Consider the following 27,868-nt stretch of genomic DNA (forward strand, 5'->3'; position numbering starts at 1 on the left):
TCAGCGAAGACACTAATCGAGTCACTAGATACAATGGCATCTGAAAAGCATGCCAAGTGTTTGATACAGGCTCATAACAAGCAACTCCATTTGCTTAGATGGTCAAGAATGCACCTCAAAGAGGTCAATTGAAGTGCAAATTAATTTTACAACTTATCATTTTAATTAACTTGATGCCCGCACAGCTCTCTAAAAAGCATTGCCTCTTAATGTACTGCCAGAGGTGGTGGCTTCAAAGAATGATACCACCGAGCTGTACATTTTTGAACATCGATATTCATCCATATGGACTGTTCTCAGGTATCTTACAAAAGCCGGATATATAGAAACAAGAGTCAACTTCTAGTCCCCAACCAATAGATCAAGGAACAACTCTAGCAGAAATGAACAAAAGCAAAGATGAGACACACGAGATGAACCAAAAGCTGTCAAAGAAGCAGGACATGCTTTGATCTAGGAAAGCACAATTCTTCGCCAGACTACTACCAGTTTACTCCCTGTGAATCCAATAAGACTCTATTTCATCATATCCTCTTCATCTATATACTTAAGCATTCCACAGGCAAATAAAAGCAAACTCAGGGCAGACCTCTCAGAATGCGCTTACAAAGGTGGTTTCACATAAGTAGACATTAATCTTATCACATCTGCATCTTTAAATATGGATTTTGAAATGAGAAATAAGAGAATCCACTTGCTAAAACATCAGTGATTATTTTCATTGAATAGCATATGCTGTCTATTTCTTTTTGTCGAATCACTTGATACAACTAGATCTGGGATATGAAAGACCAAGAATAACATCCAGGCAGTTTCTTCGAGCCAGAAAAAGGATGGGGAGGAAACTATTAACCAGGCCTAGAGTCCAAACACACTGAGTCTGAACCTTGAACAGTACACAGATATAAAAGCAGAACTGCAAAAAGCACACTCAAGAATCCACTAAACCACATCCTTGCATTCTTAACAAACCTTCGAAGATGAAATCTTGAGGTGAGAAACCATTGATGCATACGAGAAAACCACTAGTACTGAGGAAGTGCAGCAATCCATAGGATCAAAAATGAGGATGCACGCTATGCAGGCGAAGAGGAGGCGCAGTAGACTTCCAAACCATGCTGCATTAAGCAGGATAACACCTCAGAAAACAGCAAATGTTTAATGAAACAACCATTAAGACTAACCAGCTCCAGCAACCTTCACAAAAAAGACTGTAAAACATCTATCCACATCATTAACACAGATGTCCATCGGAGAAATAACATCAAAGTAAATAGGAGAGAAACTTAACCACTGCTAAGCATCCGAAGAGAGCTCTACTGAAGAAGCCCAACTCTATCTTCATGCAACTAATCCAAAACTTCATCCACAGCTTAATGCTTTAAGCCAGCAGTGTAGAGTTAGAAAGTATAACAGTGACCTGCAGTATACTGCCACATATACTGCGTTTCCCGGCCCGAAGCCCACTTACTGACCCCTCAGTAAGGTAAGTCTTAGGTGGACTTTTCCACAACAGTAAACTGTATGTGCATCCATGACCCCATCATAACAAAGCATCCATGACATGATCAAGGTGTCGTGCTGCGGCTTCGACGAGAATTCTTTGCCGCTGGGCTTCTATATAACAGTTTATCCAAAAAGATAATGTTAAGGAAGGGCAACAGCATTACTTCCATCCTTTTTTCAAAACAAAGAACCACATATGTAATACCCATTAGCATATGGTGAAGAGTGACGATCTCGTCTTGCTGGAGGTGATTGACTGGGACTCCGTCGTCGTGGTAAAGGAGATACGCTTCGACGGCGTGGTGACAAGCTTCTGAATGACTGCAACTCATATTAAGATCAGGATACAGAGAACCACATCATAAACCTCAATTTCCAAATGATCTGGAAACAAAAGACAGATGAGTTGGAAACATTGTTATCTGGCATCAAAACTTACATATTTTTAATTTGGGAAAAGAACCGTTGAAAGTGTTCAAAGCCAATATGGTTCCACCATGACCAGTGCAAGCACACCAACCATAGAAAAAGAAGAAAGTCAGTGTGAGCTATCAAAGATAATACACTTGCAGCTAAATTATTGGAGCCTTATAGAATAGTAGTAAGCCAATAGTTAACCCAACATGTTATACAATTACCTTCGCCCATAACTAGGACTGCGTCGCGGACGAGGACTCCGACTTCTGACTCGTCTACCACTTCCATATCCAGAAGGCCCAATCCGGAGACGACATTCTCGAGCAAAGTGCCCAGGTTCACCACACTCATAGCACTTCATGTCCTCACCACTTCTCCCCCGTGGACCACCACCACCAGCAGAATTGCGGGACATCTCAACACGCCAACCATTCTTTCCTACATGTCAAAGATTTAGTGGTAATGACTTGAAATCTCTCTAATCAGACAGTCCAGCAAAAAATGAAGATATACAGCATAAAATACAAGAAATTAGTCATTGGAAATATCATCAAGTTCTGACTGAACAAGGTAAGATGAATCGTGTAAGAAACAAAAGCTTAGCATGGACTGTCTGCACAGCTGCATGATAGCTGCTTGTCATTGAAAATCAGATTTGCATGTCTTCGCATCGTTTGATGCTTATGGGCTCCCAAATAACTTTTCAGGCACTATGTTGTTGTTCCCCTTTTGTTCACCATTAACAACAATTGAAGAATATCATTGCTTGCAACCTATAATACCACCCTTTGTAGATTAGAGCTAAGTGTTGGGAATAAAGGCCTTGTGCCTTTAAATGTGCTCATGTGTGAACACACCCTTAGCACTTGTACTTACACATATATATCTACTTAAAAACCTTAAGTGGTACACTCATCATTGTACCTAAAAATGTGCTCACTCTCTGCTCTGCTCTCTCTCACTCTCTCTGTCTCTCGCTGCGTGTAACGACTGATTGTCTCGATCTTCACGCCTAACCCATCACTATAAACTGGTATCAGAGTTTATGGTACAAGACCGACGGGTCATGCAAGCAGTCATTGAATAGGTTGCCAAGCAAAGGCCTGTGCAGCTCAAGTCGTGCGAAAAACGAACTAGCGTGTGGCGCCTAGGGAGTGGGGTCCATCGACTATGGAACCAGCGTCACACTAAAGACCAACGGGCAACGACCAGACCAGGTCTGAAGACACGCTGCAGGCAACACCAGACGAAACGGGCTGCAAGCGACAGTCTTCAAGTACGTGACAAGTCAATGACTTGTGTGCTGCAGGCGACAGCTCCCATAGCATCAAGCGGCGCCTTTTCTGCAACGCGATTGCAGGCGACACATCAAGAAGAATGCTACAAGTCAACGAGTCACAAATTCGTTTTTTCTTTTCTTCTCCAAAATTCTTCTTGAATTTTCCCTTGGCTTGACGGGGGTTCGTGCGCATAAGCACAGAATTCAGATCTATGCAATCTTGGCCCAAAAATTTGGGGCTTTTCCCGGATTTGGGGATTGTGATGCAAGATAAGACAATTTGTCTCAAAAATTGCAGGAATTTGTGACATTCTGCCTCCGACATTTGGGGTTTTTCATGTACAAGCGCAAATTGGGCTGAAATTTACCCAATTTCTTGACATTGATGCAAATTGGACCCCGTGCAATTTGGGGCTTTTTGTAATCTGGGCAAAATTTGTGCAACATTTGGTCAAATTATGTACATACAGGTTGAATTCCACGCAATTTGGACATCAATACTTGGTAAAATTTGCGGGCATTGCTGAAATTGCTCTATTTTGGCAAAATTGGCCTGTTCTATGCATGATAGAGAAAATTGGCCAGCAGCTGAAGCATATGGTATCTTGGCCATTTCAGCCTTCTCATCATCCGATACAAGGCTATCCTCTGAACTGAGTTTCACATATGGAGGCAATGGAACCCCAATTGTTTTCCCCTCTCCATATTGAAACGCTGCAAAAACTTGGAGGTATACTCCTCCTAAGATAGATAGAGTAATCCTTTTGACCTATCTCTGAGTTTTCGCATGCCAAGAATGTGATTTGCATCACCAAGATCCTTCATGTCAAAGCTGCCATGAAGACTTTGCTTCAGTGAGTCCAAGGCATGAGTATCCCATATACTCCTATTGAGATAGGTAAAGCAAACCTTTAGGTCTCTGAGTATTCGCATGCCAAGAATGTGATTTGCATCACCTAGATCTTTCATATCAAAGCTGCCATGAAAACTTTGCTTCAATGAATCCAAGGCATGAGTATCCCTGCCAGCAATCAGTATGTCATCAACATACAAAACCAAGATAATCAGGCTGCCATTTGCTGCCTTCTTGGTGTACAAGCAGTGATCCACTTGACTTCTATGAAAGCCTCGGGACTACATGAATGTATCAAACTTATGATACCATTCTCTTGGTGCTTGTTTCAGCCCATACAAACTCCTTTTGAGTTTACATACAATTTGTTTTTTCCCTTGTTCAACAAACCCTTCAGGCTGCTACATATATATGTCTTCATGCAAATCACCATGTAAAAACACCGTCTTTACATCCATTTGTATGAGCTCCATATCCTCAACTGCAACCAAGCCCAAAATGGTTCTCAATGTAGTCATCTTGACTACAAGAGAGAAAATCTCATCAAAATTAATTCCATGCTCCTGCTTGTACCCCTTTGCAACCAATCTTGCCTTGTACTTTGGTGAGGAACCAGAAGTGACCTTCATCTTGTAAACCCATTTGCATGGAAGGGTTTTCTGCCCTTTAGGCAACTGCACCAAGTCCTAAGTGCCATTTTTGTCAAGAGATTCCATTTCTGATAGCATGGCTTTATTTCATTTCTTGTTGTCCTGTCTATCCATTGCTTCCTTGAAGCAAGACAATTCACCACAATCTGTCAACATGACATACTCAGCCACATTAATTGCACCAAGAACAAATCTATCAGGTTGTCTAGTAGCCCTAGATAAATCTCCTAACCCAATGATCATTGTTTGCTAGCTGTTGAGTCTCCAAATTTCCATTTTCAGCTTGATATCCTAGCATTTCAGCTTGCAAATCAGCATTAACAGCTTGCTATCCTGGCTGTTCCTGCACATTTAGTGGCTCGTCATTATGAACAATGACTGGCTGATCATTTCCAACATTATTTTCTACATTTGCAGGTTCATTTACAGCAGGTATTTGCTGCTGTACAGCGGGCACATTTTACTGTCCAAAAGGTATTACTTCTCAAAATACAACCCTACGGACTTTCTCTGTTCTTTCGGGCTGTTTGTGCATGTGATCTTCTCGAAAGATAATATCATTGCTGCATACTACTTTTCTTTTTTCAGGATCCCATAATCTATAACCCATTTCACCTTCATCACTATATCCTAAGAAAATACATTTACAGGACTTTAGCTCAAGTTTGTTGTGTTCTTTCTTACGTATGTGCACAAATGCTTCGCAGCCAAACACTTTCAAGTGTCCACAAGCACGCTTCTTTGGAAACTCCCTCCCCCCCCCCCGAAAGACTTGTTTGGTGACCGATTAATCAAATGTACGACTGTCATAACAGCCTTTGCCCAAAAACCATGAGGTAAAGCAGCATGAAACATCATCGTACGGACCTTATCCTATATGGTCTAATTCATACGCTCTGCACAACCATTTTGGGATGGATTATGAGGGACAGTGAGCCCAAAATCAGCATAACAAAAGCAAGGCAAGTAACCCAAACAAGAAAGCACTTTCATCCCAGTTTGACTTATGTGTTCCAACCGGCCATGCCACAAAGAAACACTTGGTTGCTTGGTCACGGCAACAACATGGTCACACACACTAGATACATGGAGAGGATACAAGGTATCACTTTTACAACCTCTGGCAATCACTCTAGATCCCTTACAAATCTTTCATTTCCCATGACCAAAGATGGTATGAAATCCAAGGTCATCTAGATGTCCTGTGCTAATCAAGCTCTTCTTGAGCTAAGGTGCATGCCGTACATGCTGAAGTGTGAAGACAAAACCATGCTGAAACTACAACTGCACACTGCCAATACCTGCAATGTCACATGCATAGTTGTCCCCAAGATGGACAACACCATGTCGACCCCCTATATAGTCAAAAAACCACTCACAATGAAGGATGACATGAAAGAAAGCACCTGAATCTAGAATCCAAGTATGCATGGCATCATCCGTATCTGCAAGTAAAGCATGTGTATCAAAGTGTGAAGAGACAAAGAGTATGTCATTCCCCCATTGTCACTGTCATAAGTGACTATATTCACCTCTTCAATTTTGACACTACTCTTCTTAGGTTGACTCTTTCTTCTCTTCCTTACTGTCATTTGTCTTCTTGCCCTTTTCTTTGTTAAAGATACGGGATCTAGGACATGGCAGTGAGTTATGGTGGATGGAAAGAGAAGTGTGGACTCATGATGGAGAAGACAAAGACACTGTTTGTTACACAAGTGAATTAGGTTCCAAGATTGAGACTTGGACTCATAAACACAATCTTGTGTATGTGGACAATGACACTGACACTTCACTGAAAAGAAAAGAGTACTATCATTGCATTAAGAAAAGGAAGCAAGGACAATGCTTTATAGGAAAGTAGGAAACTGCAGTAGGCACCACTGTGCATATGGGATAGGTAAACCTGCATGTCCTTGGCCCTCAAGCTCCATACAAAGAGACTGTTTAGTGAGTGTGATTGCTGAATCTCAACACCCCTCCTCAATCACAACTAGAAAGGCACAAAGTGTGTAGAGGCTATAATGAGAACCACCTGCAAAGTGTGGGCACACCACAAACATGGTAGACACCAGAGGCTGTCGCAGAAAAGGCCAAGTGTGGGCACCAAAACATGATGGACATCCAGAGGCTGTAACAAGGGCCTCATAAAGTGTACAGGGACTGTAATGCCAAGTTACATGAGGAGTTTACAAAGCTTATGGTAAGAAGCATTAGGGCAAGGAAATACAAGGCTTTTAAAACAGTCTATCAGAGTAATGAGAGTAGAAGGACTGATGAGTCTTGTCCTTCCGATCCTGGTGGTCTTCATCTTCATCTTCTTCTTCATCTTTTGGTCCATGGTCTTCTTCTTCTTTCACAGCTGCAAGATAAGCCTTTTGGGACCTCTTTCTAGCATGACAGAACTTCTCAGTGTGTCCGGTCCTTTTGCAGAAGTCACAGAAGAGCGGTTCCTTTTTACCTTTGTATCTGTTGTTTACATATAACATTTATTCATCCTTTGAAGTGCTAGGCTCTTCTTTGCTTTTAAGTTTCTTTTCTTCCTCTAGCAGAGAGGCTTTAATGTCAACAAGTTGAGGATCAAGCATATTGGTTAGAGTGGTTGATACATTATCATAAGCAAGAGGTAGACTTTTTAACAAGACACCAATGCAAACATCTTCATCCATTTTTAGCTTTATCCCTGCAAGTTGAGTAAGCAGGCTTTCCATGTAGTTCAGATGGGATGCCAGGGATGTATGAGGCTTCATATCAAGTCGGAAAAATTCAATTAATAGACCATACTTAGACGACTTTGACTGGGCACCAAATAAGGTATCCAATTTATCCCAAGTGTCATGGGACGTGTCACAAGCATCCACATGATGGATGTAGCTGTCATCCAATTTCAGTTTGATGATGGCTTGTGCCTTGTCATCATTCTTCTGCCAAGTAACTGCAAGGTCCACATCTCGAGGTTTCTTCTCTTTGCCATTTGTAATGGCCCAAAGACCCTTCTTCATTAGAATGAGCTTGATGCGGGTTTGCCAAGTGTAAAACCCGACTCCTTTAAATCGAGCATTTGGAGAGTCTTTTCCCATGTTGAGGTTGCAAGATCAGCAACAAATCAACTCTAGAATTCTTAGATTTTATTAGTAGAAGAGCAGATTACAATGTGTCAAGAGACACAAGTAATGACAGTGTGAAAACACACTATGTCTGTGTTGATGTTGAGCTTGATTCTTCTTGTTCAGAATCGTTCGATCGTTCTTCAATCTTCTCAGGTCCTTCCCCTCCTTGATTTGGTGCTGGGACAGTGGATTAGAGTGGGCTTTAGCTTGGTAAAGTGTCAGGAGTGAGAAAATGAGAGAAAAAAAGAGCTTGGGAGATTTTGGCTATGGTGGAATTAGGGTTTCTGAGACAGAGGCCTGGTTTTTTTCAAATTGCAAGAGTTGTAGTTGATCATTTTCAAAACTTTTTACATGTCTAGGAAGCTTATGTCAAGGGCTATCAAAGCCCCATGGAAATCGTCCAGATCGTGGGCAGTATGGCGCACGTAGAGAGCTTGAACAGGGGCGGCGCAGATCAGGACAGCGATGGCGAATTTCCGCAATGCTGGAGCTGTAGGTCACTAATGTTGGTGTTTAAAGTGACAGGAGGCAGCGCCCTGAGCCAAGGAACATTTCTCCAGAAGAAGGCGTGTTGAAATATTGCCTGTGGAGGGAGATCAAGAAGCTCCACTGAGGCAAGGTGCAGGTTTGGCTATGGCTGCCACAGGTCAAGTGGAGATAGAATTCAAAAATGAGCTCATTAGCTGGGACTGAGCTGGACTTGAGCTGATTTGAGTGAAGAGGAGCTGAGAGAGGAGTGAAATGAGCTAGGCCATGCCCGACTGCGCTCTGATACCATGTTAAAGATACGGAATCTAGGACATGGCAGTGAGTTATGGTGGATGGAAAGAGAAGTGTGGACTCATGATGGAGAAGACAAAGACACTGTTTGTTACACAAGTGAATTAGGTTCCAAGATTGAGACTTGGACTCATAAACACAATCTTGTGTATGTGGACAATGACACTGACACTTCACTGAAAAGAAAAGAGTACTATCATTGCATTAAGAAAAGGAAGCAAGTACAATGCTTTATAGGAAAGTAGGAAACTGCAGTAGGCACCACTGTGCATATGGGATAGGTAAACCTGCATGTCCTTGGCCCTCAAGCTCCATACAAAGAGGCTGTTTAGTGAGTGTGATTGCTGAATCTCAACATTCTTTCTCTTTCTTCCATTTGTAGCAATCACGTTTAAAGTGACCCTTTTTGCCACAATGATGATATCCAATATCCTTACCACGTGATTTACTATGTCCCTTGCTATCATATTTGCCTTTCTGTTGTGATCTGCCCCTAGTATGCAAAGCATTGGAAGACTTACTGGATGCATTGTTCTGCCAATTCATTTCTTCCATGAGTAGAGCACTCTCTACATCAACATACAAAAGGATTGCATTAGAATTGCTCATAGCAGTCCTGAATGTATCCCAACTCTCTAGTAGAGTGCAAAGCAAAAACATAGCCTTAAATTCTTCATCAATCATGAACTTCAAGGCAACCAGCTAGCTAAAAATGGAGTTAAACTCACTCAAGTGAGTAGACATTGCGGTATCCTCTTTCATACGCAAATCCATAAGCTTTTTCAGCCAATAAACTTTGCATGCGGCACTCTTCTGTACATACAGTTCTTCCACTCTAGTCCAAATAGCATAAGCAAAATCCAAACCTTCAATGTTAAACAGCAAGGCATCAGAAATCGATAGCTCAATGGTTGAGCATGCAAGCTCATTTAACTCATCCCAATCTTCATGTTCTATATCTGCGGGCTTTGCCCCTTTGGACTTAATCGGCTTTGCTTGCTTCTTCTACAACAGGATATTATAGCACTGTTTTTGCCAGACTGCAAAGTTATGTGCCCCTTCGAGCTTCTTAATGTGCATGAGATAACTGTTGTCACTGCTGCCAGCCAAATGTGACCAAAAATTCAATAAATGCAAGTCCAAACTGTCACACAGGTGACCAAGGTACAAACAAGTACCAACCAACAATAAATAACCACGTAAAAGCAGAAATTTCAGATCTGCAGATAATTTTTCAGAAGCACTAAACCTTGTTAGCACTCCACAACTGATTACAGCTGTTCCAAGGACAAATACATCACATTATAACATTATACATGAGAAGTCCCAAATTTTAGCTACAATTTCTGTTGTATATGCACCCACAGGCACAAACTTTGACACGTACAGTCAAAGGCCCCAAAATTTTTGTCCTCAAAGAATCAACCATACATCTGCACTGTCTCTAACATGCATAGAATAGACCAATTTTGCCAAAATAGAGCAATTTCAATAAAACCTCCAAATTTCCCAAGTGCTAGGTGTTCAAATTGCATGGAATTAAACCCACATGTATATAAAATGACCAAATGGCATAATAAATTTCGCCCAACAGCAAAAGCTCCAAATTGCACGAGATCCAAGGTACATCAATGTCGAGAAATTGGGTAAATTTCAGCCTAATTCTTGCATATAAATGAAAAACCCCAAATGTCAAAGGCAAAATGTCACAAATCCCTGCAATTTCTAAGGCAAATATCACTGTTGTGTCTTGCTCGCATCAAATCTGGACAAATCCCCAAACTTCTGGCACAAATCTGCCCAAAATCTTGAACTATGCTTACACGCACGAAACGTTCGCCAAGAGTAAGTAATGGCTGAAAGGATTTAGAGGGAGATTTGATTTTTTTAAAATCAAAGAAAAAAAAATCTTTGCGTGACTTGACATGGGTCCATTGATCTATCATGTTCGTGACGACCCGCTAAAGACCGTCTTGTCCGTCGCACGCCGCCATCAAATCTAGTCCATCATGTTGCCTAGAGCATGTCGTCTGCAGCCCGTCAATCGCGTGGCCTCCGTATCATGTCGCCTGCCGCCTAGCCTTCATCAATCCTATCAGTGTGCAAGTCTCGTCCAGCTAACCACTGTCTGACCGTCTGACGCCTGCCTACTCTACCTGTCAACCACCTAGGCCTAACTACTATCACTGCCCATAACTAGTGCTTGTGCACTGACTCTGGCTGCCGACTGCAACTGACGACTACTACCTATGACTGTCAATGTTTTGGCTACCTACATGGACCATCAACTCTGATACCAATTTGTTAGAACCTGATACGAAGATGAGAGTGAACGCGACGGATAATACACACAAAGAGTAGAGAGCAAAGTGCAGAGTAGAGGGGGGAGAGAGCACACACTTGATGTTCTTGGGTACAATGACGAGTGTACCTCTACAAATATGCTAAGGGTGTGTTCACACCCGTGCATACATAAAAGGCACGATGGCCCTTTATTCCCAACATGGAGGTAGAGGATGCAATTACAAGTAGGATATCAACAAACACCGCAGGAGAGCGTGCAATATGGTCAGTTGAGCTCAGGTCACAACATCATCTCTGACTAGCGCATACCACACCTATCTATCTCTCGCCATAGCCACTTCACCACATGCACAAGCATCAACTATTACACATACCTAACACACCACCTTTTACTTCACACATGAGCTAGCTAGTCACCATGTTTGCAATGGTCTTACCCAATTTGAGCACATTGCTTCTTTGGCAACACTCATCTCCCAGTTGGCTTTCATCCTACATTCAACCACCTTTCAAAGCTTTCCACACTCCACATGCATTAGGGGACATGTTTGACCTAGGGCCATGCCCCAAAACAGATGGTATGATGACGAGTGCAAAGAGCTCTACAAACACCTCCAAACCCAAATAAGACTAGGGTAGATCACAAAGAGGGAGTCACGCACACATAAGGACCCTTACTTGCCATAAGAGGCAAGCATACGAGCTTATGTAATATTGCTGGATTTGTACCATTTATTCATGAGCAAGGGTGCATCCACCACATGGCGCAAAATACAAGAGCCACACCGACCCACACCCTTAGGAGATCCAAAGATTTGGCACTTGCACGCAAAAATCTTATACAATATACCACACCAGCTGCAAATCCCATGTCCCATTGAGCCTTGCTCCACCATATTAACCTTCACACATGACATGGTGAGGAAGGCCATTGAGCCTCTATAACATGGACAATTGATGGATCATATAGGTAAACACAATGAGCACTTTATCTACACAGTGGATATCTTAAGCCCCCTCCTTGCATTATGTTTAACAAGGCATTGGTGGGTTTTCCAAAGGAGCGGACTATGCACACCATTGTGTCTATCCACAAATCTCAACACCTTCTAGATCCGAGCAACTCCAAGACCATTATGGTGGGGCATACACTAGCCAAGATCTATGAAATGGTGATGGAACTAAGTTGAGTGTTTATGCCAAGGGAGAGGGACTAAGAGGTGGGATTCAGACAAGGGTTCTCTACACTAGACCACATATTCACCTTGAGAGCTATGAACGAGCAAGTGAAAGCCAAGTTTGTGGATTTCCAAAATCATCTGACACAATCCCACAAGATAGACTACCGAAGAGATTGCAGACACCTAGGATCCCATCACACATGATCTAGGGCATCTATGTGTTGTACGAGAGACTGATAGACAGAGTTAAATGCCCAAGAGGACTTTCGAGTGTGCTCTCTAGCACCATCGGCGCGAAGCAATGATACCCTCTCTCTTGCACTCTTTGGCCTCTACATCAACAAGATAAAGGAGCATATCACATGATGACGAGGAGATAGAGTGGACATAGCAAGTACATCAATCTCTATTATGCTTTATGCCGATGATATTGTCTTGGTCTCTGAGTCATAGAAGGATCTATGACGACATCTCCATGCCCTACATGACTTCTACTCACATCATCCATTAACTACTAATCTTGGGAAAACCAAGATCCTGATCTTCCATACATCAACCTCAGTATGCAAGAGATCAAGCTTCACTCTAGGAGCAGTCTAGGTGAAGATAGTGGAATCATATATCTACTTGGGAGTCACCTTTACCACATCCGATAGGAAATTTACCATGGCAAAAACATTGACCCATACAAGGAAATGTTGCATTGGGCCATGCTAGAGAGTGTGCCATCAAATACACTTCCATGAGCCCCACACAAGGAGATGGTTATTTGACACATTGGTCACACCACCCTTGATGTACAAAGCACCAATTTGGACCCCTATCTTGGCTAGATATCTACGGACACAAATTGAGAGAGAGATTATAATGCTCTCATAGATAATCTATAGCAAACCATTAGTACCACATGAGATCCTTAGAGTTGAGTTTGCAACACCCATCATGAAGACGAAGGCTCTTCCAAATCATCAGCTTTATACATACAATATGAAACATGCACCCAAACAAATTGCTTAGGAGAGCTTTCCAAGAGCAATGGCTCACAAGATATGGGATCGACATGGACTACCTCCCTTGTCACAAGGACATGTATTGTTAATGCTTAGCTTTGGTATTTTTAAGTTGAACACATGTGAGGTGCACATGTAAAGTGTAAGTCAGTTAAGTCACAATCACGGCCTAATTATCACAAGCGAACAATGGGTGACATTAATCAAAGTTGCACTAAGCGGTGCCGAATGCATACTTGTGGGTTGAGCCATTAATTGGGCCATTAAATGTCAAGTGTGACAATACAACACTAGGCATTAATTAATGAATTGATGCTAGTTGTAGGGCACTTAATATTGGGGCAATTAAATGCCCTATGGGGGTTAGCACATTCATTGTGAATGGACACTAGCCAGTTCTTAAGCAAGGACAAATGGATAATTAATTAATTTTCAAAAATTAAATTCTGAAAATTAATTAGTTAATGCTGAACACTATACTTAGAAGATTGCTAAGTGACAAAACAAACTACCACTTGTCAAAATTACCCCTACACATGTGAGGTGCACATGTAAAACGCGAGTCAATTAAATCATGGTGACCACTGGAGTATCCCAAGTGAACAATGGGTGACATTGACAAAAGTTGTACAAAGTTATCTCGGACACATACTTGTGGGGACTTAGTGTTAGTTTGGGCCTAAGCCATTAGTTGGGCCATTCGATGTCTAATGGTGACATTAGGAGACTAGATATTAATTAATGACTAAATGCTAGTCCTGGGCCAATTAATGTTGGGACAATAAAATGTCGTATGAGGGTTAGCCAATTAATTGTGAATAGGCACTAGCTAGTTCTTGGACGAGGACAAATGGATAACTAATTATTTCAAAAATTATATTCTTAATATCAATTAATTAATGCTCGAAGAAGGCTGCCAAGTGGCAAAACAAGCTGCCACTTGTCAAAATTACCCGTGCAAACTAGGTGAGGACCGGTTGGGGCTGGCTAAGTGTCATTCTGACCAATTAGTGCATTGTGGAGTTGAAAGCAAGAGGAGAAAGTGCTGCTACAACAAGTGAAGTGCCAACAGTTTGTGTGCATTCCTTGCTACCAGCCAAAGGGGCTACTATAGCATGTGATTGCTCCCAAAAGGTGATCCACATCATCCGACTTCAACCTTGAGCAAGTAACAACCATCTAGGGCTCATAGATCAGCAAGATATGGATTCTATATCCCGAGCATAACTCTTTAAGTTCACCTTTTGCAATGTTCTTTTGTTTTTCTCTTTTCTCTTGTGTCGTGCAATCTATTACAACAGTCTTCTATGCTCCCATCGTTGCAACCACTTCTGACAAAGGAAAAATGCAATGCCTAATCTTGGACAAGGCACTTACCATGGGCAACAAGCAATTAATGTTGATTAAGACCAAATTGCGAGTCCTTCTAGGCATCTTGAAGCTAATAACCAACAAGAGTAAGAGGAATTTAATAATCAATTTAAGGATCAACTGAGGACAACAGCAAAAATGTTTGTGCAATCAGCAAATGGTCCTTGGTCTATGTGCTTTTTGAACTCCCTAAAGGAGGGCAGCAAAGGCAAGAGGAGGAAATCGTCTTCAAGGACTTTGGGACAACAAGATGCACCTAAGGAAGAGCCAATGCAGCAACATGATGTTCCAAATGTGGGTAATAAGCATAAGCAAATGAAGCTAGTAGGGCAATCAATGTATATGCCAAGCCAAGTTGGATGTGCCAATCCAATGATTTTTGGACAGCAGGGCATACATGTCAATGTAGTTCACTTGGGCTACTCTGATAATGGTTCAATTTTCCAAGCAATGGCTGGTAATGCTTCAACCATGGAGATGCAAGGACCAAATGTACTTGGTATGCAACCACCTATGTGTGGTTTGCAAGTCCCAATGTATCCAGGTATGGCATGTGGAATGGAAAACCCAATGTATAGAAATATTGGCATGATGCTAGGGCACAAAGTGACATGTTTGGTAGTGCATTTGCTAACTCCGATAAGTTTGGAACTCATGGTATTAATGTTGGTCATATAAAGCTAGTCATAAGGAAAATGCAACTGGTAATACCTAGAATGTATGGGCAAATGTTTTGGTATGGCTAGTGGTATGCAAATTCCCATGCACAATCATATTGCAATGTTTCAAAGTATACAAACAAGAATGTTTCGTAATGCATCTAGTGCTCCTAGCATGTTAGTTACACGAGGGACTAGTCAATTACATGTAATGTTTCCTATTGGTTAAGTTAGAATTGCAACAATGTGAAAGTTCCAAGAATCTGTGCAGTCGAGAGGACCAAAGGCCTGCAACCTACTAGAGGTTTTAGAGCAAGTACATTAGAGCTAAAGTTCCCATATGCTATTTGGTGAAATTTCAATATTGTTTCACCTATGATGGGATATAAATGGATGGGGGAGGGTGACCTAGCAGATCACCCTCAACGTTGTACTTTACCTTAATGACTATGTTGCAAAGATAAAACAAACTACATAGGACCTTGCTTTAATTGAGTTTATGAGGACTAGACCGTTCTCTACCTCTAGAAAATGCTTTCCCTCTGCCTCTAGGCATAAATTCTTTGTGACCAAAATAGTTGCGACCACGAGCAAAGTTGTCTCCACAACCATATGAAGATTCTCTAGTCTTAATAAACTACCATACCCTCTCAAATAGTAGAATACACTATCTTAACTAGCATTTTTCCCATAGCTAGATGCATTGAGACCCAAATTTATTTCTTCAGTAAAAGCAGCAAGGCAATCAACTTCTCAAAGTCAAGCATAGAACTACCTCCCATAGAAATAGAAATGTCAAGGGACTTGAATGTGCGGCCAAGTCCATTTAAGGTAACTAAAACCAAGTCATCATCATCCACAAGTGCATATGGTGCTTGTCATTACTATGGACAATTTTGCCATTTTGAGAAAGAATGATATCATAAGCAGAGTGCTATCATAAGCAAAATGCTATGTCTAGAGATCATGGACAGACTCAGTATGGCCATTATGCGAGTGGTTATGGAGACAAAAGTTTTGTGCCTAGAGATGCTTCATCACCTAGAGGTCATCTTTTTGCTATGGAGCATGTATTTGGTTACATGACACATCTCCCTAAAAAGGATGATTTGTTTTTGGATTCAAAAGCTACAAATCATAGGACACATCATGCAAAATGGTTTGATAGAAAGCAACAAATGCAAAGTGAAAAGTATGTTGCTACAAGAGATGATACATTGCATAAGATCACTCATATTAGCAGTGTTTCATTAGTAACCAAAGATAAGATAGAAAATAAACTTGGGGATGTTTTATATGTGTCTATAATCACTAAGAATTTGGCTTTTGTTAGACAAATGGTTGATCAAAAGCTATAAGTAAGGTTCAATAAATATGCTTACTTCATTGAGGAGTTTAAAAATGGCAATTTGATTGCAAGTGGCCAAAAAAAAGGTAAGTTGTTTGCATTGGATATAGGTACTCTTGTTATAGAAAGTTCTATGTATGCAAAGATTGGATATGGACAAGACAAAGACGTTGAGTTATAGCATAGAAAAATTGGGCATGTAAACTTGCAAAGGCTGAAGCAAATGCAATCTAGACACGTTCTTTGTCTTCCGCACTTTGGCTAAAGTGAGAAATGTCAATTTGGCAACCAATCTAAGCTCCCATTTTCAAAGAGGGGGAGAAATTAGCACATTTCCTTTGACAATGGTACACTTAGACATTTTACGTCTATGTTAGAAGATATCTTTGAGTGGGAGATGCAAGTTATACATTACATTCATTGATGATTTTGATAGGATGACATAGATCTGTTTTTGCAACATGTTAAGTGAGGCTTTTGAAAAGTTTTTGAAATTTGAAGCTATGGTAGAAAAGCAATTTGGAAATTACATAAAGTGCTTGAGATTGGATAATGGAAGTGAATACATGTCAGATTACTTTTTTGACTACTTGAGAGATCATGGGATTAAGAGATAAGTTACATGTAAATATATATACACCTCAATAGAATGTTGTAGAAAAAAAAAAATAGGATTATTGCTAAAGTGGCAAGAGCTATGATGCACCAAATGCACATGCCCTTGACTTATTAGCCTAAGGCAACACACTGTGCAATCCATATTACGAATAGGACAACATTGACTCATCACATCACTGTATCAAAAGATGTATGGAAGAACTCCTACAGTTGCATATTTTAGGGTGTTTGGTTGCATATGTTATGTTCATGTTTCTAATGACTTCAAGAGAAAAATAAAACTTAAGGCTATCGAATGTATTTTCCTTGGCTAACTAGATGAGAAGAAGAGTTATAAATGTTGCAATCCTGCCACTAGAGAGATCTACATAAGCAAGGATGTAAGGTTTAGCAAATATGAGTCATGGTATAGACCTGAAGCTGTAGTTGAGATGGATGCTTATGAGAGCAGTGATAATGATGGTTATGTGAAGAAACTTGCAACAAACAATACTAAAACAAATCAACATATTGAAGACATGTCTAGTCCCCAAGACAATGAAGAGAGCATTGAAAGTTATAGCCCATGTTGTGGTAGATTGAGGAGTGCACAAATGTAGGCAAAAATTGTAAAAGGGAAAAGGCCTATGGATGAGAGTTCAAAAAATGAGTCTACAAATGATGAGTTTTGTTAGAATTTGCCAATTTTATGGAGTGCTCAATATTTTAGTTATTTGGTTCGTAGTATAAACACAACTACATTAATAAGTTGTGTCACCACTTCTAGAGTTAGTTCTAGAGTTAAATGAACTCTAGTTGAGTTGGGATAGGTCAACTTACTTAAGACCTATTGTACTTTCATTCTATCATTCTAACACTTGCATCTTTCGAGTGTGGAATTGCTGCCCACTCTTGCTCATTGTCTTGTGCTCTCTCTCTCTCTCTCTCTCTCTCTCTCTCTCTCTCTCTCTCTCATTTCCAACATTTGGTATCAAAGCAACTTCTACATGCGGATTTTGAACAGCCACTACCAATTGGTGCCACTCTGCCAAGGTCCTACTATAGCCAACCAACGTTCATCCCAATTATGAGAAGTTGTTTTGGAGGAGGTGTTGATGCTATTTTCAGCCTGCACAAGTCCCAAACACAATCTTGCATGCAACTATGCACACATGATTGAAAATTGTGGCCAGAGGAAAAGGACGATATTCATCTTGAAGAGAGCGACGGGTAGTTGCTTGAATTGCTAAGGGGCAGTCACAAAGGGGGCACCATGGGGCAATCGTAGCAGAGACAAATGGCCATTCGCCTATCTGTATTGTGACAACCGTTCTAGCCCTTCAAACAGGCGGTGGAATATGATACGTGTGATGAGGGAGTCGACATGTGCTGAGGAGTCAACTCCCCTACACTCTTGTATGGTATCATCACCTAAGTGAGACACAGAATTGATCTATCGCAAAGGTGGCAACCCTAGACTGCCAAGCGGCCTTACCACATCAGCATTGCTGAAAACGCAGCTTTCTGCTTAGAGGTGTCAGCTTTTCTTATGCCAAGTCCCCATTATGCTACCAACTTCCTCTCTTGTTGGAGGCAACAAGCTTCCTCAATTAAGCAACAATCCTTTGCAGCAAACACACATATTCCTTGCTCTAGCAACAACTCTCCTTAGCAAATGCACCTTTCTTTGTGCAAGTAACAATATGTATCCCCCACGTAGACCCTCTACATTGACTTTCTCCTAGTCTTGTAGCCATTTTCTCCTATTTCAAACTATTTTCAGCCAAAATGCAGATTTCTTGTGGGTCTCTTGCAAGATATCGAAGATGTCCTACAATTAGTTTCACCACTTTGATGATACAGATGAGGAGTGAGAACACTCCTCCAAACGGCTTGTAGCGAGGATCACGCAAAGGGCCGTCGTTTCGTCTACCATTAGACAAGTCATTTTCACAATGATCATGAATGTCCCTAGAACAAAAAACTAATGCTAGCAATAGCAACAGTAGTATTTCTTCTCGCTTGATGTAAAGAATACGACTCCACACAATACCCACTAACTAAGTTTATCGTGTCTAATATTTCAACCCCCCTATGGTGAATCGGGGATCAAATGGTGCTAGACTTGGATCGTTCAATCCAACAATACCATCGTATCATGTATTTTCGACTTATAAGCCTTAATCATGTGGATGTCATTCTAAGAGTGCCATCATTCTTTGAAAAATATTCCTCCTTGTATATTGATTATAAAAATCATATATATACATATATATATATATATGTATATATATACATATACATATATATATATATATATATGTATATATATACATATACATATACTTACATATATATATATATATATAGCTTGATGGTCATTTCCATGTGATCAAGGGCTATTTATTCTCTAGGATCACAAAAAATAATATACATATGATTTCAGCAATGGAGTTCGCTCAATGTTTTCTGATCCAACTATTACTACTTATATTTGCTTCGTCGAAAAAGTTCAATCATCTAATAATCAATATAACCAATTTCTTTTAATAATAACCTTAATATGAGATTAAATGTGAGTAATTAAATCTAATATTACATGAGTATACTGATGTTTTTTGGTCCGAGTTACCTGACAAACTCCCGTTGTCTCGCAAAACCTTAAACTATAGGATTGAAACTTTGCTCGATAACCATCCCATCTCTCGACAACCTTACAAGTTTAGCCCAAAAGAGGACAAGATAGCTAGGCAACTTCAAGACTATTTGGCTAAGGGTTGTATTGAGCCGAGTAAATCCTCGTGTGGTACGCCTATACTCCTTGCCAGAATAAAGATGGCACAATGCACATAGTTGTCAATTACAAGGGTCTAAATAAGGTGACCATCAAGAATATATTTATTGCCAAGGATGGGTGATCTTATAAATCAACTTTGTGATAAGATCTAGATACTATCAAATACAAATAGCTTCAAAGGATGTCCCGAGAACTGCATTTCGAACGCAATATGGACATTATCAATTTTTTATCCTACCTTTTCGATCAATACTCCTGCAACTTTCCAACAAATTATGAATGATTTATTCCGTCTGTAACTTCATTTCCCTCAACAACATCCTTATTTATAGTAAGTCCTTAAAAGAGCATGCCAAAACACTTGCGTATCATCTTATGTCTGTTCAAACAAGAGCAGTTGTTTACTAAACTATCCAAGCATTAATTTTTTCACACAAAGTTATTATATCTTGGTTATGTCATCTCAATTGATGGCATTTGGATTGACTTTGAGAAGATACGAGTAATGCTTGATTGGCCTATTTCGAGGACCATAAGACCAATAAAATCTTTTTTTAGATTTTATGGGTTTTTTTTTTTAATTTCATTAAAGACTATGCTCATATTATTGAACCCTTAACACGTTTGCTTAAGAGTATCTGAAGCAAGAAGAAGCACGTTAGTACGCCCATTGTTTGGACTAGTAAGCTCAATCAATGTTTTCAAACATTGAAACGGCTTATTACCACTGTACCCATGTTGCAGATTATTGATCCCAATAAACCTTTTGAGGTTCATAAAGATACGAGCAATTATGCTTTAAGTGCAATCCTTTATTAAGATGGCCGATCTATCACATTCAAGAGCTATAAGCTCGTTGATGCTACCCAAACATGTTATGCCACCCAAGAGAAGAAACTGTTGGCGGTTATCCGTTGGCTTAAAGTATGGTGTCATTATCTGTACAACGCCCGATTTATTATTTGGACGGACCACCACTCATTGAAATATTTTTATGAACAACCCAATCTTTGTGGCTGCAAGGCAAGGTGAACAAAGTTTTTACAAGAGTTTAACTTCGAAATTCACTTTAGGAAGACTTGATAATGCCCAAACATATTATACCACCTGAGAGAAGGAATTGTTGACATTCATCCATGGGCTTAAAGTATGGCATCATTAACTGTACAACGCCCAATTTATTATTTGGACAAACCACTACTCATTGAAATACTTATGTGATCAGCCCAATCTCTATGGCCGTAAGGTAAGGTGAACAGAGCTCTAACAAGAGTTTGACTCCAAATTTCACTATAGAAAGGACGCGACTAATATGGTTGCTTATGCTCTTAGTCCATTTCTAAAGTCAGTGCCTTATCCTTCTCCAAATTTTCAACTAATTTTTATCTTTCTCTCAAAGGGCGTTCTCAAAGATATCTTCACTTTGATAAGATATGGCAATTGGTTCAAAAGGAACTTAATAGCCTTAAAGCTTAGGCGGTCTAAATGCCCAAAGACTGGCTATTGAGAGAAAGATGGCGAAAAACCATTCCATTGAAAATAAATTACTTTTTAAATAAAGCAAAATGTATTCATTCAATAATCAAGATATCCACAATAAAATTTTGTACGAGTGTCACACTGCACTTAGTCCTAGATACCTTGGCATACATCAAACTTTGGCCTTGGTTGCTCGTTATTTTTATTGGCCACATATTAAGACATGGTTGAGCCTTATGTACATGAGTGTCTGTAGTATCAACTTAAAAAAGCTAAATGGCACAAACAAGCAAGGATATTGCATCCTTGACAAATCCCTAATAGAAAAGGAAGCAATATTTCTATGGATTTTATGGTTAGATTCCCCCATATGAATCAAGGTCATGATGCAATTTAAAATATGATCGACCAATTAACGAAATTGACCCAATTCATTCCTACAAAGACGATTGTCAAAAGCTATGAGTTGGTCAGTCTCTTTGTCAAACACCTTTATATACTTTATGATTTGCTCTATGAAATATTTAGTGATCAGGATCCTAAGTTTACTGGTCATTTTTAGCAAACCATCTTCCAAAAGTTGAAAACTCAATTGTCCATGTCATCCTCACAACATCCAAAAACCAATGGGCAAACCACACGAACAAATCAAACCAGAGAATATGCTTCATGCATATGCCTCTCGTAGACAATCTAATTGGAAGTATTATCTTCCTCAGATTGAGTTTGCTTATAACAATGCTAAGCATTCGATTGGTTATAGCCCGTTTATGCTTTACCGATTGCCATGACTCAAGAAGGGTGAAAATACAGTCTGTAGTTGACTTTCTACAAGATATGCACGAGATTTAACAATTGTAAGAAAAAACATTAAAACATCCCAAGACTGTGCTACATTTTATGCTAATCAACATTATACTCCCAAAGGACTCCAAGAAGGCATATGGCTTTACCTTAAGTCCCAAAGGACTCCCATTCAATGACTATTGGCAAGTGCTATAAATTGTCTTCGAGGTATTACGGTCCTCTTTAAATTACCAAGAAGATAAGTAGCATATCCTACGAGTTAGACTTACCATCAAAAACTTGAGTTCACCCTGTGTTTCCACGTGAGTCATTTGAAAGAACAATTGATACAAGCTCAACAGATTGTTCCAATTGAGGAAGTCTCACGACTTGATGATACTACTCATGTTCCACTCGAACCCGAATTGGTTTTTAAACTTAGAACTAAACGATCCTATCGAACCATTTATCCCAAGTATTTGGTTAAGTAAAAAACCCACCCAAAGACAGAGGCTACTTGGGAGAGTCGATGCATTCATTGAAGAGTTGTTTTCCTCACTTCATTCTTGAGAATATTGCTAAGAACAACAACCATTCATAAGGGGGGAAGTGTCATGTCCCTAGACATCCGGATGGGCACTAGTAGCATACACTGGTCATAGAGGTCATGAGGTCACTTAGTGCGAATGCACTAAGGGCAGCACTAAGTCCTATTTATAGGACTCAAGGCCCTATTAAGCTCATTCATTGTGTGATCACCACTCTTGGACTCTTGGCCCACTGGCTGACGTATCCATACACCAAGATGGTGTGGGCTGGTGATATGGGACACCAATTGGAATGCGGTCGTGGACTCGTGGCCCAAAGTGCTACTAGCTCCCAAGCTCAAGGATGAGCCTATTTGGCTCTATGGCTGGGAGATAAGTTCAATGTCCAATCCCTTTTACGATAAGTTTGGCTTGTAACAATGTCTCATATGCAAGTTGGATCCAAGGGGCACATTTCAATATGAGTGCATACCATCTCGTCACACTATTTTGGATAATCAAGTCTATACTAGGAAATTAAAGGCTTAGTACTTGAAATCAATGGGCCGGAATTCAACGAATTGCCAAAGATCTCAAGAAGCCAACCATCCCATTTGGATTTGGGGTTCATTTTGACTAGCCAAGGGTCAACTACAGGCCAATCCCCCATTGCAGCACCCTATTCAAGACAAAAGACTACTAAAACCAGCCTTCCATCTCCAAAATGGTGGTGTAACCCAATTTAACTCAAAATTACAGCAAGCATTAAACACACAAATCTGGAAATACACACTTTCCACTTAATCTTAAACACTATATTTTTGTGAGAGTGCACAATGGAAGAGGAAACACAAACACTGAGAGAGAAGGGAAGAGAAAGACTACATTGGAAAAAGAGAATGCAAGAAGTAAAATATGGGCTGAACTCTAAAGGAATGTTGAATACAAGGACTGGTGGTCACTGATCAGTCCCTATACACAGCCCAAGGAGTCCATGGGGACACAGGATCAGGCTGATGACAAAAGGTAGTACTGAAAGACAGAGGAGAGTCCCGAACATCAAAGTGTGATGAAACGTGCTGAAACTTGCAAGACAAAATGACCAGCATTCTATCTTCGTAGAAGGCTCAAACAATGCAGAAAATCTGCATTCTTCACAACAGCTCTACTCCAAACAGCAAGTGAGTGTGGTCTTCTCATCGTAGAACCTTTGAGCCCTCACTTCGGTGATGATACCATGTGCAAGCGCACAACAAAAGAGAAAAGATGAACACAGAGAGAGAAAGGAAGAGAAACACAGCAATGGAAAAAGAGAATGGAACCAACAAAACAACGTTTGGCCCCATGACCTGCATTTACTACTCTCCTCCTCCTCTTTTCATTCTTCTCCCTCCCTTCCTTCCTCCTCCTCCCCCTCCTCCACCTCCCTCCCTCCTTCCTTGCATTCCCTTTTTTCTTTTCTTCCTTCCATCCCTTTGCTCCTCCTTCCCTCTATATTTCCTTCATTCTCATGCCTTCTTCTTCATGGCCGCGAACCCATTTTGGAGGCACATCACTCCAATCTCAGTATACAATGGCTCCAATCTCAATTGCTTTGAATTCACTGTTCTAGAAGAGGACTTCGCCACAAAGTTGTCCTCTTGAAGTAGTAAACATCAAATTCATTGACAAGTGAGTTGTAACATGGACACACCCTTATGCATCATATTCAACCAATTGTGGCCATAAAGCTTGTGATGTCATATCCTCTATTCAAGCTAGAAAGAGGCTATTATTGTTTACATGCAATATTCGTATGTGAGCGTTGATCCTATTTCATTCTTCTTTTGGCTTGAGGTGTGTGGTGTCTTCAATGACTTTGGAGTTTTTGCTGGTATTTGGGTCTCCAATGGTGCTCTCCTTTTTTTTTCAACCTCATACCACATGGTAGAAAATTGACTTGTGTGAGGTGAAAAATCCCCCCACTTGTGCAACTATCTCATTGAATGAGGGTATTTCATATGCCAAAAAATGATTTTTTCCAATTTGGTATAGAAATCTATGGAGATAGCACCTTGGAAAACATTTGTGGGAGGTAACGAGGTTTTGAGAGGGATGATGGTTTTGAGAAAACCAAGACCACCCCGATGGGGCTCAACAAATTTCTAATTTTTTCTACACAACATCCATGCATTTAATGTGACAATTATATTGAAGGGTTTTTTGTTTGCCCAGAGTTTCCAACAAAGCAATCATGGTTTCCATTTTCCATTTCATTAAATGGAATTTCTCTGTAAGAATTAGAAAGCGTCAAGTGCCACAAAAGAAATAGCACCCAAAAAAAAAAAAAAAAAACTCATTGGATCTCAAGTTGGAGCTTAGCACATTTAGATGAAGCACGAATGTTCATACACACATGTGCACAAGACACACATGCAGATATGTTGTATATTTCTTAAAATAGAATGATACACACTAAAGCTGAAAGGAGCAATTTCAGACTGACAGTACACACCTCCTCTTGTCAACAAGTAGCAAACATAACAAGTATTAAGCACACATACCATTCAAAGACCTTATTGCATCCAGCGCATCCCTTTTGTCGTCGAACTCAACAAAAGCATATCCAGGTGGCTTACGGGCTACCCACACGCTATCAACAGAACAACAGTTTAAGAGAATGATATCACGACACTATGTAAACAGTACTGCAAGCTTCCACATCACATGGTAAAGTAGGGAAAAAACAGCTGTATATGGCAAGGTTCACAAACCACGAATATAAAAGAAATGCAGGAATAATACACTGCAGTGTAGAAAGAGTACTTGCTGAAGTGTATAAATCAAGCAATTTTAGTGGAGCTAAAATGAAGGACCGATTGAAATTTTCCCAGAAAAGGCCAAAAAATCCAGTCAGTGAGAAATGTCATGTCTAGCTGCAACTACCAAACAAGGGATTTTTACAACAAATTGGATCTGTGACCAAGAAGAAGAACTCTTCGAATGGTTAGGATTTGCATGATCACATCTGTGCAAGTGCCTGAAAAACTCTATCAGCAACAGTCGCCTTATTTGACGTCTCTTGAGGGGTCAATTTCTTTGCAGAAATTTTTGTGGAAATCGAAATCACACGGTTTTCACAGCTTTGAGTTGCGGCATCACAAGTGAGAAAACAAAATGTGTTGAGGCGACGCACACTTCTCATGGAAAAGAACGTCAATGGCAAGAAATTCCAAAATTCCTAATGGACAGCTTCGGTCAGATAAGTTCGAGGTGAGCATCGACAGGCCAGAAACCTTCAAAAAGCATACAGAAAATGAGAGGGACGTTGATGGCTTACTTGCGGAGGACGCCAAATCTGCGAAACTCGTCTTCAAGCTCGCGTTCGGTAGTCCGGGGCTCGATGCTTCCAACGTAGACGCGAGACATGGCCCCGGAAGGAAGTGCTGCAGGCACCGCACAAGGTCAGGAGAAGCAGAAGAAGAAGAAGAGGAGGAAGAAGAAGAAGCAGAAGCAGAAGCAGAAGCAGAAGGTGCCATTTGAATGGAGAATGGGAACCCTGTCCGAGAACTCACCGACCACAACCAGAGAAGGCAACAGCCACTCAGTTCATTCCGTGTCTTTGCGATCTCTCCTAACCCCGAGCGCCGGCCCCGGTCAAATGTTGGAATCGTCAGTCTTGTCCCGCCCAATTTTTGGGCGAGCCCGTTGTTGCGATTTGTAAACAAGGTGATGTGATCCCAAGGGCCTCCATGCGTGAAGTGTTTTAAGGAGGTCGCTCCCACATAAATGACATCTAAAAAGAAGATAAAGCAAGTGATATTTATTATTGAGTTTCAAACAGGGGTGGAAGTTTTCTTGAAAATTTCATGTACTTGCATGTGTTTTGTGTAACATTATCACATAGCTTTATGTTTTCTTCAATCCTTGCACTTGAGGAGTACACTCATTTTCCTGATGAGCTCATGTCCCAACACTTATGGATGCTCCTAAGTCTATCGTTAAGATCGAGATAGCGGATGGGAAAATCCCACCCCAAATCTATGCACCGATGCAAATAATGGCCACAAAATTTTGCTAGGAGAGCAAACATTTTTGTATTACAAAATTAGCAATGGATATATATATATATATATATATATATATATATATATATATATACACGTGATATGCGAAGGATACATGTGTGTGTGTAACATGCCCGCTCCTCAAATCGCGGGACACGTCTTAGCAGTCCATCGAGAGATATATCTAGAAGACGCCGCCCGGCACTCCCAAGGAATAACACGGGGTTTGCCAAGTAGGGTCTCTCGAGTTTGCCCTACAATGGAGCTAATCCGGCCGTTCCCACTAAGATCGACCTGAAGTCCGGGTTCCTAGTCAACATTGTCTAAGGTCATAGACCGACTTTTTCCTAACATTTTCTATTAACATCTCTTTGAGGAAAGCTCTTGGCTAACCAAGACCACCCTTCCATAGGATAGACCCATTGGTCATATCCACCATGCTTCCCTCGAGGGTTGTTTTAGTTATTTAATTACCTACCACGTTATGCTTGACACATAAAAGCAGCTTCCTTAATTAGCCCGTTAGCCACAAGTTCCTTTACGTAATTTAGGCCACAAACGCGAAGACAGGTTAAAACAAGATCAAACACTTTCTTAACTTATCTTCGGATTAATGTGTGTCTCCTGCCCATATAGGAGAATTAAGTGCTCCTTTCTGCCTCCACAAAAAAATCATTCCGTCTTCCGGCAATAAAACCCGAAGGTTTATCCTTCCAAGATTCCGCCTTGTAACTAGTATCAAGGCCTCGAGATCCCATCTCGAGTCACGTAGAACACTTGTGTAGGGCCTGGAGGCATTAGGATTTACGGCCAGAGCCCCCACTGGCACCCAAGCGTCCTCCTACGCCAAGTGATTTCCACGGAGAGACCTCTCGCGGCAGATTCAGTCCACATTCCCGACGCAGATTCATAACCCCCTTGGTTAGGGTTTGGCGGCTCGCGGGGGGTAGCTAGCGCTATCCTTCCTTAATTATTCCTTCAGGAAATCAACCATAGTTGAAGCAACCAGCATAGTAACAATTGCTAGGGAAAACATCCCTTTCATTTCCATGGCAATCCGGCCATGAAATCATCAAACACTCCCCACTTGGGTTAACATCCAAAACCACATTAACAAACTGTTGAATGCACAACCTCTTGCTTCAAGGCTTCGCAATCCCATTGCATGCAC

At 40.7% G+C, this 27,868-nt stretch overlaps 1 protein-coding gene across 3 annotated transcripts; it reads right to left on the reverse strand.

Moving 5' to 3' along the window:
* On the reverse strand, positions 1 to 26,362 carry LOC148010060 (serine/arginine-rich splicing factor RSZ21-like). Of its 3 annotated transcripts, XR_015689727.1 has the most exons (7): positions 26,206 to 26,361; positions 25,971 to 26,076; positions 25,195 to 25,283; positions 2,145 to 2,361; positions 1,712 to 1,819; positions 1,292 to 1,617; positions 1 to 1,118 (listed from the first exon to the last, which is right to left on the reverse strand). XR_015689727.1 is itself a non-coding variant. In XM_087673018.1 (6 exons), exons 2-6 carry the CDS (start codon positions 26,057 to 26,059, stop codon positions 1,569 to 1,571), a joined length of 549 nt encoding a protein of 182 aa, XP_087529144.1. In that variant the 5' UTR covers positions 26,060 to 26,076; positions 26,206 to 26,362; the 3' UTR covers positions 1,210 to 1,568. The 3 variants fall into 3 exon arrangements, 2 of the variants coding, with proteins under 2 accessions (XP_087529144.1, XP_087529142.1); XM_087673018.1 differs by lacking the exon at positions 1 to 1,118 and having other exon boundaries at positions 1,210 to 1,617; positions 1,712 to 1,816; positions 26,206 to 26,362; XM_087673016.1 differs by lacking the exon at positions 1 to 1,118 and having other exon boundaries at positions 1,210 to 1,617.
* Between the last annotated feature and the right edge of the window lie 1,506 nt (positions 26,363 to 27,868).

The sequence above is a fragment of the Lygodium microphyllum genome, chromosome 30 (genome assembly GCF_053477565.2).
Source record: "Lygodium microphyllum isolate KBCC chromosome 30, Lygodium_microphyllum_v1.1.10, whole genome shotgun sequence".
Taxonomy (NCBI): domain Eukaryota; kingdom Viridiplantae; phylum Streptophyta; class Polypodiopsida; order Schizaeales; family Lygodiaceae; genus Lygodium; species Lygodium microphyllum.